Below are 16,295 nucleotides of genomic sequence, written 5' to 3'. Positions count from 1 at the left end.
TTCCTATTTATTACCTCCACAAAGGAAGTTAAGTATTTACTGCTGTCTGTCTGTCTGTCTGTCAGCAAGATAACGCAAAAATCAATGAATGGATCATTATAAAATTTAGAGGAATGGTACGTAATAATCAAAGAAAAACACCTTTCCATATTTAGAAAAGGTCAAGATTAGGTTTACGAAAATTCAATTTTTTTATACTCAAGCATAAAAGTAAATACTGGAATTGCCCCACTTATTCAGGCAGCTCTCAAACAAACAATGTGCCTGAATACAACAGGCGATTCCATTATTTTCTTGAGGGTATTCTGCAGCACTCAAGAAAATAATGTGCCCGAATAAAATGGGTGATTCTATTATTTTGTTGGGTATGCTCCAGTTCCGCCTATGATACACGCGGCCTGCATATTTTTGGTGCTGTATTCAGGCACAGGCACTCTATGGAGTGACTGCTCTAGTTTTTCAACGCGACAATAAATATTTTTCAGAAAACAGTAGAACCCCTCATTTACATACGGGACGGGCCCAGAGGCGTTCGTAAAAATCATTCGTACGTAAAAAATGGTGTGAAATTCGTATGTATTTACACTACCGATATACTAGACTGGGCTAGGCTAGGGCTGGACTGAAATTTTGTTTGATTGAAGCTAAAACTTCAACTTGCGCTAGAAAGAAATTCAAAATAACAATCATAATAATGTACAGTACTATACATACTTGTGTATATACAAACTTTATTCTCTCTTTCTCAGGCAATAATATATGACATATCTTCTAGCTTATGAGCAACATAGCCCGGGGATGCCGCAGCAGGGCGAGTGACACAATAACGTTTTTCACTCGATCCATGTGCTTGTGGCGTCAAGTAATACCTGTACAGAATAACCTAGAAACCAGGAGTTCACAACTTTTTTAAAAAAGAGCGCTGATTAGCTGTAGACATTGCGCTTAAACATATTTTTTTTTTGTATGCATTACGATTGTTCAACGCCTAAATTAACATTTATGTAATGAATAACAAAGTTAAAAAGAAAATGTGGGTGTCAGTGTCTTATTTTATGGGGGAAATAATGAAATGGTAGATTAACGTTAGTAAGATTTGATAAATAAAATCCATTTATAATTAGGGGTTCATTAAATTACGATATGAGGGTGGTGTATTCAGAGATGAATAAATCATGCGCCTATTGATATGCCGACAACGGAGTTTTCTCACGGCTGCAAAACTTCTAAGACCGAATGAATAAACTTCAGCACGCGCCTAACGATTAATTCTTGACATGCGTGTGTGTTTTGTACATGAAATAGGAACTTTATGACAACAATATGATTTTACGTTCGTAAAATCGGGAATTCGTAAAATCGGGGTTTGTAAATGAGGGGTTCTACTGTACTATCATTATAACTAGGCTCTGCTATAGAATAAAAGCTCATGTGTTGATAATCAAATTTCATTGCAAAAAATATTCCCTTGTGTTGAGACCAAAGTTTAATTTTAATTTTATGATTAGTAATTCATCTACCAAACAAAATTATACAGTATCAACCTAAAATTTACTACAATTACATAATACCTGCTTTTGCTTTAACTAACAGGCTGCCATTAAAAAACAGTGCAACCAATGAAGTTGCATGAAACATAATGAGATAAAGGCTAAAGCTCTCTCCTAAGAAATTAACATACATGCACCAGGAACCTGGTCAATTAGTGCAGAAGCACGATATTTACAGAGCATGGCCGTACCCTGGGAGATACTGCGTAATGCAGATCAAGGCATTGGGCTCAATGGAATAAATTAAGCATTTACGCTGGATATGAATCAAGCAATAGCATATCCAGAAGAGAGTGCCACTGCATTGCCGGACACAAGTTACAGAAATTAAATTGTACAGTTACAAATCTCAGGGTTCCATGTTTGGTCAAAGTTCAAGTGAAATTTCCTTTCTTCATCAAAATACACACCTGGTTAACTTAAGTACCTTGCATACACTTAATTTTATTTAATAGTTTACTTCCATCCTCCTTTTATCATAATCAGCAGTCCTTAGCATCAATGACAGATTTTTAAAAACAGGTAAATACTTAACAGAAACTCATTTAAATGATTGTAATTGACATGAACAATTGTCAAAAACAGGGTTAACTTTTATTTAATGTGAGCTATTCAAGAGACAGTTTGCAGGATCATTAAAAAAAAAGCACACAAAATTGGCATGGTCTTTATACTGCATGTCCCAATGTAATGGTCAAATCAGCAAGGACCAATTCCCCAATACAGTAGAAATCATTCAATTTTGTGAAGTAATATTTTTGCTGCCCTGTTATTTGTCTAGAAGGAAAAGGTATGATAATGTTAGCAGGATAAAGCCTGTTACTTGGGCAATTTTTGCAAGCTGTTGTAGTGAGTACTTGATTTTATTACCTAGTTTTTTCCCCTGCTCACTTCCGCACAAGTGTGAAAACTAGGGCATTGTGTCTTCTTCAAAGAAATTTGAATAAATTAAACATATTTAAAAACAATCTAGCAAACAAATGTAAAAAAAAAGCTAGGAAATTAAATCAATAGATTCTCATTTAGGAGAGAAAATCAATTATAATCTTCTACAGATATACATTTGCTGATTATAAAATATTGAGATTCTAAAATTGATTACAAGCCAATTTAAGGATCTATGCCAACAGTATTACATGTCTGGTCATTGTCAAGGAAAACATTTTGTTTTTCAAGTTTTTTAACTCAATACAGGCAGTGCAAAAAAAATACTACGATTTACACAAAGCTGCTGTGGTGGCGCCAGTCGGAGGTCACGGGGGAAATTTTTCGCCCCCATGGACAATCATGGACCCCCGTTGTCTGACGCCAGTTGTCGGGCTAAGAATAATTTGCTGATCCAAACAAAGCTGTTGCGATTGCCAATTCATAATAATTTTGTGTAAAAGCACAATTATGGTCCATTCTAAATCACTGAATCTCTTCCCATGAATCATAGTAAAGATTTTATATTCTTTTTCCTACTGATTACCCTTTTGGATTTAGACATTGAGGTTAACATATCAAACAAGATAGCACCCTCATTTGCCCATATGACTGTAATAAAATTGCGTAAGAGTGTAAGTTCAAAAACTGAAAGCCTGGACCACAGCCTAATATTACTTACACTAATTGATTTATAATATTATATATTATTAAAAATTGACAGTGTATAACTTGTATGTATATATATTTTTTTTCCTTATGTGGATTTAGAAAGGTAAGCATGTAGGTTAATTTGAATATTTTTCTAGGGCCTAACATTTTTGTCACAGTGACTCAGCTGCTTTTGGGGTCCCTGGACAGTTGTTGTTTAAATAAATAAATTAAATGAAAATTGAAACGCAGCATGGACCACTTCACATTCCATCAAAGGTATTATTTGAGGTATATAAGTTTTACCAGAATTACCAAAAGCAAACCCTATCATTAAAAAAACACCCATGTCATTGTGTATTTTAAAATGTTTTTTATTGCATCCTACCTATTGCTGCCTTTGCGGCTGCAGCAGCTATTCGTGGGTCAACAGCTGAAGCCAGGAAGGCAACAGTACTCATCACCGGGTTACCAGATTGACTAAATGGGATTGGTTGGTATGCCATTGGACCTGCAAAAAAAAATTAAATATTAAAAAACACAAACACTTAATAATCCACTGTGTTAAATATTTGTTTATTTCAACAATGTGTACAACTTGTGCATAATTTTGCTCTTTAACAAAATTATGTTATACACTGAAGAAAACAATAGGTTCATACAAATTAGAATACGGTAGTAAGGGTAAATAATAAAAAATAAATGAAATAGAAAATTTAAATGAAAAAAGAAAAACAATTATGAAAAAAATGCAAGTTATTAAATCCAAAATTATCAAAAAGCCTACAAAAATATATTATTTAAGTGAATTAATAAACATCTTTAAATGTCATATAGTATAATTTAAAAAACTGCAGTAAGTTCAAAACTCACAATTGTCATTTTTTTACAATAAAAATCAAGAATTCATATATAAATGGTAGTTGAGAATCATCACTAAAAATCAAAATATTCCAATTGAAAAGGTGATATGGAGTTCATTTCCTGGCTGTAATCTCAGACATGTTTCACTTTCTCCCAAAAGGAATTCAAAGTAAAAAGTCATGTAATTCCATTATTTACATAGATCATTGATGTACCTCTCATTACATCACAATGAGTAACTACTGTACGTGACGCATAACCACTCTTGCACCCCTACGCCTTCAGACGATCCCATGACGTATGAGTAAGGTGTAAGGAAATTGTGTGTTAAATGTTATTAGTATACATCCTACTAAGGACGGTCAATTCTATAATTAACATCATGGTGGGTTTACCACCAGCAAATCTAGGGGAGGACTTCACCTTGCCCTTTGTTAAAATGTCAAAATAGATAAATTATAAGTGTAATGTGCAATGTTCTAATGAGTTTTTTTAGTTTCATAAAAATTGAGGGCAGCAAACAGAAATTCAAAAATCTGAAACAGCTCAAAATTTTAAGGAAGTTTTTTCCATTTTCCATTTGTTTATCAATTTACAGAGAACATGTAAATGTATTCTGCAAGCATCTACATTTTGCGATGAAGTTTAAATTATTAAGGTGTAAGGAACACAAAAATTTAAAAAAACTAGTGTAGAAGTCAGAGAGAAAGAAGTAAAGAAGTCCAAAATTGGAAGTTGGCATTACACATGTAGATTATCTGAAGCCACAATTAGGAAATCAATTTCTAGAAGGCTAGGCCTAGGTAAAAGGGTGTCCTAGGCAGTGCCAAATTCAATGAAAAATAATTCAACACATCTATGTTAAAAATAATTTTCAAAAGGATGTTAAATACTAACAAATAATTAAGGAAGTGGAAAGTATTGCATGGCTGAGCTAAAATGTATAGTCCTTTTGTTGATAAATGAATAAGGCCCATACTCACCAAGAGCGCTAGCTCCATCTTCTAAGAAGGGATCCTCAATCGGAAGACGAAGGAAGTGAAGGATACACTCATCCTGGGTCCTGCTTTCAACATGATCCGCAACCTTATTCCAGTTATCCTTGTACATTTCAAGGGCTTCCAAGAGCAGAAGCGTTTCCTGGTCTGTCCATTCTTTGGATACTGCAGCAGCTGCTTTTCCCTATGGATTTACAGAAACATGGAAATAATCATCTTTGTTTATTATACATTATTATTTTATATATAGCATATTAATGGTACACAATTTCTAAATTGTCCTTCTCATAAGAAACACGAATAAGAATACTCGTCTTGTAGATTGTAGTGAATGGCCAGGAATGAGTATATACACATATGTGCTATTCTTTTCTGTTATAAATTATGGTGCTGGCATTGAACTCGTGTAACATTTTGTGTGGAGAATTGGAATAAACAAATAAAACACTGTTAATCTTGAATATTCTTATATTTAAGCCCTCATGATGCTGAAACACAAGGACACCAACAATGGGATTGAACCAGGGAATTAATGACCTCCATAGCTGAGCACATTCTTATAATGTGGGCAACTGTCAGGTGATCTAACCTTAGCTCCTTGGACCTTCTTTGTAGCATACATATCAGTCTTCAGTCCGAGTGTTTGAAGATCTATTCCTGTTTTTCCATTGCTGTCACCATCTTTCTTATTGTCCTTCAAAACAAGGACCTGATCTGCAGCTGACTATTGTGAGAGAACATTTGTAAATATCAATGCAGGAAAATATACTAGTTAATATTGCTGAAGATATTCAGATTGTGTGGTTTATTAAAAGGAGAAAAATGCAAAACAATACCTGTTGGTTTCTATTTGATGGCTGCATTGGTTGAATACCAGAAGGTGTATCAGCAAAGATGTTGAAATGAGGGGTAGGGGAGGGTCCCATGGGCGTAGGCTTATTCTCATTGTCTACCTGGTAGTTGATTAAACCCCACTGTTCAAGAAATGCATGCACCCTGCAATATAAACAAAACAGAGTCAAAGTGATTGAATTCACTTTTCAAACATCCCAAATTAGACATGTATTGCTAAATCAACATTACCTCAGTCTCATATAGGGCATAAAGCGAAGAAGGAATATACTGTACCATATTTGTGTAGACATCTTACCTCATTATAGCACACACATCTCCCGCCAGATTACGTCTACATGCTGTGAACGTCAAATAATCTTGTGGATTCAGACGATATGTGTCCACCATAAAGTTTCGGTAAGCTAGATATCTGGAGAACAAATTAATGATATAACCATTTTTTCATTTGGCAAACAATCATTTAATTAATCAAAATAATTAATAGGGACTGGGCAAAGGAATGACAGATGATGATTATGGTCTACTACCGGTCTAAAACCAGATGAAACTATTTGATCATGTGATTATTATTTCTTACGTTTCAGGTGTCTTTGATTTGTTCTTAGAATTGAAGAATTCTGGCAGAGCTCTCCTTTCAATGGCATGGATGCTGTTGTAGTCAAACCATGCCGCATAGCTTGGCACAATGATGTGGAAGGTCTGCTCTGTGACGTTGTCCAGGATCTCTGGAAGGATGACCTTCTTAGGTTCCTCGACAGCAGTGGGTTGGGCGGGCTTGGCCTCTTCAGCCTGAAAAAAATTTACATGCTTAATATTAATGTGATCATTATTGGTTTTATTGTAATAAAAGATTGGAAGTGTTGTACAATACAAAAAAGAAAGAGTAGATTTTATTTAGGATATCGGAATAATGTAGAATATTGCAATTGAGGAATGAATTCCAAGACAGGTAAGGATGATTCGTATCCAGTACAGTACACTATTTTTCTGATAAAATATTGAACCCAATGGTAAGACATCAGTATTTACCTTGTTAAACTGTTTTTCTATTCCATAATTACTATTTCTTATAATATAGACCAGTTTGAATAGCCAATTTTTATTAATTTTTTTTTAAGTGGTTTTCCTACGACAAGTTCATCCTATCTTTAAGACCTTAATCTCTTAACCCTTATCCAATTAAATAACTAAAAATCAGCTCGGAGTCTCCATATACAGAAATGGGACAAATTCACACTCAGACTAACACAGTGGCGGATCTGACCACAATTTACTATGTGTATATTCAGGGAACACACCTTCCAAGCCCTCCCCACCTGACTAATATGTTATCGATTGGCAATTTGTGTAACCTGTGTAGTCTTTGTATGCTTACAGATGGCTCGGATTCCTTGTCTTTGGCTTCATCAAGATCTGCAATGGTGCCAGTTCGGATTGGATTGTTTTCTGTGTCCTTTGTGAATTTGGTAGTAGGAACTGAAATAAAATATTCATCTTTAGATACCCAATTTCAATTATGATGTAACTAAACTGAAGTCTTCATATGTGCTAATTCTTTCATTGATTTATATTCAAAACATATAATGTAAGTTTATTATAATACTAGGCCAACGTATCTAAATGTAATTTATTTATTTACGTAAATTATTCATTTGAATATCAGTATATATATTATGAGAGTGCCCTGAATATCAGCAAACCTTCTAGGATATGCTAGAAGGGTCAGCCTCTATAGATATGATTAAAATAAAATAATGATAAAAAAAATTATCAATGAAATGCATTGGAGAAAATATTAAATATAAAACTGGAGTCTCCATATTTACTCATCCCTTCATTGATTTATATTCAAAACACATAAAGTTATTGTAAACCTGTAGTAGATAGCAACTTAAGTGTATATTATTCATTTATATTCATTTGAATATTGTGTTACACACCTGTCTTAGGAAGAATGACTTCCTCAACATTTGGAACTGGACTGGGGTCATCCATCTCCTTTGACAAATCTTCATCAGCGTCATCTTTGATTAGCTTCTTCTTTGTGGTTGATCCTGGAGTGCGACCTCTGCAACGCAAATTGACAAAAGATCAAAGGATGACAATGATAAAAAATGATTATTAATAAAGGGTAAAATTGTCAATAATTTGTCGAATATAAAATTATTAGTTATTTTTCAACATTTACATCAGTTTTACTGCTTTAAACATAAAATTTTATTAAATTGGTAAATTTTTACAAAAATACTATAAAAACAATCTTTTGCAAAATGAGTAATTAGAAAAATATTGTTAGCACATGAAAAAAACATGATAGTATACATGACATGACTACATTTGTGTTTTGTGTATACTTTAGAAGAACATGAATGTATTCAACTTATGACAAATACTAAATTTTTTATAACAGGCATATACATTTTTTTTAAAATAAATACAATAAAAGAAGATGTTTTAAAATGACACAAAATCTTGTTATATTTTTTTCATATTCACAATGATAGTCAAGATTAATTACGATCATATTTTAAAATTTATATTTAGTAGAATCCGCTAACGTAGCACTGTAGTTCGTACTTCTTTCAAAATATATTGCAAATCTACACTCTATTTCCTCATAAGAAATAGGTTAATATAATTGAGGGCGCCAAACATCTTCCCTGAATGCATCACTCTTATAATGTTATACAATACAAAGTTTAACTTACGGCTTCTTTTTCTTGTTTCTGGCTTCAGTTGGCGGTGATGGGGATCGTCGTCTTTTCTTTGATGCTAAGGCTCTCTTATCTTTCCTCTCCATCTCTGGACTGTGAGCTGGCTGTGATTTTAAGAGAAAACAACATAATTATTTAAAGAGGTAAAGGACACCAATATGGTGCAGTTAAAATGTCATATATAGGCATGTCATTACTATATACTGTATGGGACTACAACAGCTTTTTGTTAAATAAAATTTGACAGCCTGGACAGAGCTTAAATTACACCGTACAGGGTAGATTACAGTGATGGTCCATTTTGCAGGACACATTACATTAGTAATTTGAAAGCCTGAATGATGTATGCTGCAACGATACAACTGAGACAGTCAGAGTTCAGAACATATATTATTGATAGAAGAAACTGTGAAAGTACCTCATCAACTATTTGTTGTTTCACGATAATAGCCTTACGTCTTGTACGTCCCAGGTCAGAGTATGGATTTCCTTCATCCTAAATTTAAAGAAACAATAGTAAATAGATAACCAAGAATAATAATAATAAACATGCTTTGTACTTTCCAAAGTGTAGTGGTGCATAATTTAGAAACATCAACAATTCTTTTTACACTTTTCTATTCAGCACATTTCACAGACTTTATTGTTGAATAAAATGTATGAAACTTTGATTGTACGATAACTGATAAATAAACTTACATCAAATAAAACTTCATAGTCTTCTTCATTCATCCACTCATTGAACTCCTCCAGATGAAGAATCCAATTTGCATTCACCTGAAATTGAAATGTCATTTGCTTGTTTAAGCACATTTATCCAAGGGTTGCTAGGAGCAAATTAAATATGAATACCTGACTTACTATTTACTTCAACTTGGGAAAGAAGTTTGGTTTCACTAAACAATATAGAAGAATTATTCCACTTTTTACTTACCTCCCATTTATCTGGGTGAGGGGGCTCAGGTTCGGGATGATGTCCAGCAACCTCTGAAACTGGGATCCATGTATCATAGCTATCAGGGTAGTAAATCCAATGAACTAGTGAGTTTCGGTCCCTTCTTGATATCGGTCGCAAGTACTCCTCTGAAGATGGTAGAAAGAGTTTTTTTACTTTAATTTTTGCAGTTTACTGTGAAGGCTATAATTGATAATTGTAAAAATTAATAATTATTACGTTTGGTGGCATTAAGTGACAGACAGGTTCAGGCATTCATATCAACAAAACTATCTAGATCTAGTGACTGTGTCAATTAATGAAAAATATTAAACGTTACATTTCATTATACAGAGCAGGGGCAGATCCAGATGTCCAAAAGGACAAATCCGCCCCTGCACAGAGAGGAACATTGAATAAAAGCTTGTTTAATTAATTTGTTTCTGCCACAAGACTTTTCTACCATAGTTTTTAAAAAAAGAAGGATAAAAACAATAAATCTATATTTTTCTGGGCCTATTGAGTAAAATTTCTTTGTAAAGCATCTTGAAAGTTGAGGAGCTGTTCGAATTCATTATGTGCTGAATATATATTTTTAACAGTCAGGAGGCTTAACAGGTTAAGTACAACTTTTAATTTAAACAAAAAGTAGAGCCATAGCTTGGTGGAAAGAGGAATTGCTTCCCATTCCTAGTGTCCTGGGTTCAAACCACACCACTAAATTTACCCTTCATCCAGTACACAGCACTTCACAAATGTTGGCTGAAAATAATTACATTTATATTACCTGATAGTCAAGCTATAAACTGTCAAACTAGCACTTGCTTAAGAGTTCACAGAAAGTAATTCCCAATTGATCGAAAGACTTACCATCAGGCATGCTGGTAGGTGGGGGGTAGACTATGTGGGTTGCATCCTCCAAATCATCAGTTATTGAGCCCTAAAAAACAATTTTATTAGTAAACAAGAGCACTGAGTAGAGAGCATATCTCCGCCCACTGCAAAACCCTTTCTATAAAATAAACTTCCCAAAAAAAAGGTTCCTAATTTACTTCAACCACTACCACCCCAACTCATTTCGCTTTACTCCTCTTCAAAAACGCACAATAACTCGCTAATCTTTTCTATAAAATAATTCCTCAAAAATATGTTCCTACATTCCTACCACCAACCACAATCTACTTTAAAAAAGTTACACTAACAAAAATTAGAGCTAATAAACAATCTTGCCAATCTCTTACTTTAAAAAAATTACACTAACACGAAAGTAGTTTTTGAGATATCTGATCTGCGACATTTTGCTTTGAAGGGTGCATATCTATCGGCACCAAAATATAATCATTTCATTTTTCGAACGCCTTCTATTGTATCAGTTTTACACCTCAGTTGTACACCTGCCAATTCCTTTCATGTTCTGATTAACATACTAGCACGTTTTAACCTTTATAGCTGACAAACAAAATGCATGCAATGTATTGGTGTTGAAATGGAAGTATTATGGAAATAGAAATATGGGGATTTGGTTTTTAGCGTCACATGTTAAAATGTAAAGATGCATTAAAAGTATTCCCAATAAGTTCCAAAAAAAGTGAAGTTAGTACATATAGAACGCTGTACACATTTACTATAATTGCACTAATTTAAATATTCATCATATAGCTATTGTTTCAGCCTATGGATAATACGCTAAATTTCCTCATATCCACACCATACGTCAGATCATGACCAAAATTTAAACACTTCTTTATTAAAACATGACAAACTATTATGGAAAGCATCATTTTCAACCATTGATTCAATCAAGAGATATTTAGGTGTGGGTCCTAATGGCCCTCACATGTACCCCAGTATTTGTATCGTCACCAGCACTTCACAATTTCTTCCTTTTAACTTTGGCAAAAGTTTCAATCATATCATTTGATTATTTTTTGAAAATATGTTGTCTGGGACGTTTTCCTTTGTTTTCCTTTGAAGTCTTTTTATTGTGCTCCATACAGTTAAAAAAGGTATAAAACAAACTGGGTCTCTGGAAAATGAGGTAGAAAACAGGATAAAAACGACAAGGCATAAAATAGGTATGCTGTATATCCATACTGGCAAATGTTCTTATAGAATTCTCTTCCAACTAAACTTTGATCAACTTCTAATACTGATGCATTCAAGACCCTCCTTAAAACTGATCTCTTTAATCAATAATTCTTATTATATCTTTAAGCACCTGTGACAAATAATATATTTTTAATAGGCGCTACACAAATTCTTGAATTTTTTATAATTTATTATTATAAATACCTGATGTCGTTTGATAATCTCTTTCAGTTTCACTGCCAGCTTGGGTTCAATGTCTTCTTGAATGTAGACACATGGATGCATCCAGCACTTGTTTTGAACCAGTGTCTTCTCAATATTCATGAACATCTCAACATTACGATCCATCCTGGATGGCGACTGGAAATCAAAACGTCTCCTACAAGAAATTAAAAAATATGTTACCGAATGTGTAAAGGCACTGATAATGTGAGATTGGGGTTTAACTTGGAGATGGGGAACAAATTATGATGGTAATTTTGCACAACTTTTGAAACATTGTTCCTTTTTATATTAATATTTATTCTATATAAATATTTCATATTCTAAAATATACATATAAAGCTTTCTTTTAAGACTTTGTATATAGGGTGTTTTTACAGTACATCACTTACAAAAAAATCAGAAGAAACAAAGACAATATAAGTGAAACAGGAAAATAAACAAAAAGATGGTTACACATTACATTCCATATAGCTATAATCTAGCTTATGTTAACAAAGCATGTTGCTGCAATATTGGCTCAGGAGCATGCAAGCCTACCAGGTATCCACTTTCTCTCCAAGGATGGAGAGAAGCAAACAATGCGGATAAAGTAATTTGCTCGCTCGAGGACACAGGCAAAATGCAGAGAGGGGGACTGAAACCCCGACATCGAGGTTGGATAACTGATACCACTTACCATCCTTGTTCACTCTTAAACTTGTACACAGAATACAGAATGTGGCACAAAGCACCATTTGGTTTGTGGTCCTGGAAACATTTCATCTGAGAAGAGACAATTCAGTTTTATTACAATTCAAGATAGGAAAGAGGTTTTTGGTCCAAGCTGCTCTATTATGTCATGAAAGTGTAGTGTGAATTTATGGATGGAGTATGTATGTTTAGTTATGCATGGAGCTTTACAGTGAAATGAAGGAAAATACTATCCAGGAACTATAAAATTATTTAATTTCTCTCCCAACACACATATATACATAATTAAATTAACTGACATACTAGGACACAATGAAATAGCAGAATATTATTATTATTCTATAACAAACAATAATTAACTTACGGGAACCCTGCTAAGTGCTGGGTTGCTGACGTGACGTCCGAATGCATCCTCCTGAAACTGAATCAGCTGGGCAACCAATATTGCCAGGCTTTTATTTGTTGGTGGTTCAGCTTGAATGTACTGTATACATAAAAGAAAACAATTATTATTATAACAAAAGTGTATATTTTATTTAGCCAAGTGTTGAGATCTGGATATTTCTATTTCTCTAATTTATTTGACTGACAAATGCAAATGACCTACCATGTGAGATTTAGGCTTTAGCAAAACAAGCTTAGCCTAGGCCTAATTATTTTGTACATGTTATTTAACCATCATCGTTACAATACATTGTTCAATATTATTATAGGCCTAGGCGCGACCCCGACCGGGGCGGCCGACAAGGTTTTTGCTGCTGGTAGTGTTGAAACCGCTGTGGCTGCTGATGTGGAGGCTGATACACAGGTTGTGGGGGTGGGGGTAGCTGCTGGCACTGCTATTGATACTGTGGCAGCAAGGGAACAGGTGGGAAAGGCTGCGCTGGAGCCGAAGAATACCGATTGGACCGCGGTCGAGATCGGTAAGTTCGCTGCTGTTGATGTTGTAGTTGGCGAGGAAACCTAGCCCCCGTCTGGCTTTTAGCCTCCTGTTTCCGTGTTCAGGCCTCCTCATGAACAAGCAGGATCAGCTAGGAAACTGAGGACGTTGACGGCGCGCAACGTCTCCTGTGCTGCGCGACTGTGAGACTAAAGAGCCTCTTCAGCTGCGGCCTGTTCTTGAAAGTAGTCTTCGCGTTAATATCTAGGACTTGGTCACAGTGTGCGATACTGAGCCTCCGGTGCCAGGAAGGCTGCAGACAAAGGTCTAGGAGCAACCTTACGCGGCGCCGTCTCCTCAGCTTGGGCCTCCAGGCGTGCAAGGAGAGCTGGGTCCAATGGGACCACCAGGCAAGAAGTGACAATGCGTAAAGGTCGCGTCTTCTCGAATGTTGGCCAACAATGGTCTGGAGGCTCAGTCTCTGGCACGGTGATGCCCAAATGCGCCAAAACAACGAGGACCACCCAGTTTACCAATGCCTGTAAACCTTCCCCGTGGTCACCTTCGTCCTCTCCCCGACAATGAGGCCATATCCTCATCAGCAAACACAGGCAAATCAGGATCGGGCCCATTTTTTAGACTATCGGGCTCATTTTTAGGGGGATCGGGCCCACTTTTAAAATTGGACCTGCCAATCGTCTGGAAATGGACCCGATAGTCTGGAAATGTACCCGATAGTCTGGGCCCGATCGTCTCGTGGGCCTGATCGTCTGTAATTCAGGGCCTACTTTACATGAATACAAGTCAATCTGTACCAATGCCAACCCGTACTCAAATTTTGGATGACTTATACACAGAATTTTGGCGTACCCCTACACATATTTGGTTAACACAGCGTACACTAACCCGTACCAAAGTTTGATGAGTGGTATTTTTACTATAAAACATTTTGCAAACTGTTTTTTGGAAAAGTTTCTTTCCAAGTTTTGTTATACAGTTAGTTAGTTTCCAGGCAACTAGTACTACTTGAATTGTTCCTGATTTTTAAAAAGAAGCCCGAAACATTAACATACGTTATATTAATTAAAACTATATTTTACTATATTTCCACTTATTTGTGTATTTTATAAACATCATAATATGTATCAAAACCTTGTGTCTGCTTCGAATCAAGAGTACTGTGGGAATCTATATTCGTGGGAACGTATATTTCCATAAAAGAAGCCTCAAGTAGCCATTAAAATGTACAGTACTGTATGTAATTATAAGCATATTCAATAATTTGATATGGAAAATAAATATGAAAATATTATATATTTCCTTTGTTTTCATTTATCATTATACCATATCATTAACTTTACTACCATATAATTATAGTTAGTATAGTTTTGTGTTTAACAAACGGTAACAGCTTAGCTACCATGTTGTAGATATGTGGTCGCACATTCGGCGATCCATACACCGCGACTGAAATGTGTAACAAAAATAAAATACCATAGAATAAACCAACAATTATAGTACATGTATGTGTGCTGTACCTTATTATCAGCTTTATTGAAAATAAATACAATATTTTTTTTAACATTTATCAACGCTGGTTAACGAGATCTTTTGGGTACGGGTTGACCAAAATAAAATGTGTACAGGTTAACCAAACATGGGTACGGGTTGACCAAAATTTGTGTACGGGTTAGCAAAAATGGGTACGGGTTGGCATGGGTACGGGTTGGTTTGTGTACGGGTTAGCCAACACTACTTTACTTGTTGTTGGTGAAATGTTATTGAATTTCACTGTTCTTATTTACACGATTAAACTAAGCCTATCTAGCAATACACTGACTTATTTAACGATATAATTTACTTTAGTATCACAGAATCAACACGCTTTAAATTATACGTTATAAGAATATATAAATTTGTATCAAAACACATTTAAAAGCATCAATGCTAGGCCTAAACTTCGAACGGAGACAAAGACTTGAGTTCAGGCACGAACATAAGCCGACGCGGGTCGCGCAGCCTGTGTAGTGTGAAGAAACCGAAGAAGCGGGTCCTTTGTTGTTACACTAACAGTAAATGATTGAAGTACTATATATTATGAACATTTTCAAGCCAATTCACGTTGACATACCTTTTTGCAGTTCCTCTGCAGCCATGTCTTTACGCTATCAAACTGGGATATTGTCTCTGAGGCCTCAAAATATTTGAAATCAGCACCACCATCTTTCTTCCGATTCGCCATGATTGGATATTGCATGGGTCAGGAGGCAGAGATTTTTTTTTGTATTGAAATTATGAGGGCGCTATACTTATTTTTGAGACAAAAGAGAGATCATTAATTTTTTTTAAATCATTTTTATATCTATCTTAAAAGACTTATAAAAACTACCAATCTTATAAATATAATTTAATCGTTTGCCTTCTATATTTAAAAACAGTTATTACCTGGAATTTAAAAAGTGACGTGTGAAGGCGGCTCTAGACTCAATTGCGGTTTATATAAACTTTTACAGAGCCTTAATTTTCAGTTGGCATCGGACTACTTTTAACCGAGGACTTTTATAGTTAAAACTCCTTCATTCGGTATAACAAATAATGGATAAAAGGCCTAATGTACCCTTTATTTTGAAAAAAAGTCGGTAAATCATTGAAAATATATGACTTACACTGAAGTATAAAATGATATATAGATACTCAAGAGCATGCCGACAAATGATCCAGGGGCGGATCCAGAAATGTCCAAAAAAAAAAGGGGGGGGGGGGATGGAAGTTGGGCCGATTAAAACAACACTGTTGTAGGGGGTCCGGGACATGCCCCCGCGAAATTTTTGTGTTCTAGACGCCCGAACATAACATTTGAGGCATTCTGGGCTATCATTTTTTTCTTTTTCTCTCTTTTTTTTTTTTTTTTTTTCCTTCTTT

General features: G+C 35.0%; 1 protein-coding gene across 1 annotated transcript; it reads right to left on the bottom strand.

The window, feature by feature from the left end:
* Positions 1-1,468: 1,468 nt before the first annotated feature.
* On the bottom strand, positions 1,469-15,655 carry LOC117124423 (SWI/SNF complex subunit SMARCC2-like). Its single transcript, XM_033270649.1, has 17 exons — positions 15,505-15,655; positions 12,858-12,977; positions 12,480-12,565; positions 11,783-11,957; positions 10,361-10,430; positions 9,491-9,639; positions 9,256-9,333; positions 8,975-9,052; positions 8,551-8,660; positions 7,783-7,910; positions 7,218-7,318; positions 6,420-6,631; positions 6,138-6,251; positions 5,824-5,983; positions 5,577-5,711; positions 4,973-5,171; positions 1,469-3,636 (listed from the first exon to the last, which is right to left on the bottom strand). Exons 1-17 carry the CDS (start codon positions 15,628-15,630, stop codon positions 3,500-3,502), a joined length of 2,178 nt encoding a protein of 725 aa, XP_033126540.1. The 5' UTR covers positions 15,631-15,655; the 3' UTR covers positions 1,469-3,499.
* Between the last annotated feature and the right edge of the window lie 640 nt (positions 15,656-16,295).

This window comes from Anneissia japonica, unplaced genomic scaffold, assembly GCF_011630105.1.
Source record: "Anneissia japonica isolate Jap-2015-1 unplaced genomic scaffold, ASM1163010v1 scaffold665_len1252844_cov201, whole genome shotgun sequence".
Classification (NCBI taxonomy): domain Eukaryota; kingdom Metazoa; phylum Echinodermata; class Crinoidea; order Comatulida; family Comatulidae; genus Anneissia; species Anneissia japonica.
The sequence above is the reverse complement of the archived record's forward strand: the minus strand, read 5'-3'. Positions and strand labels throughout refer to the sequence as shown.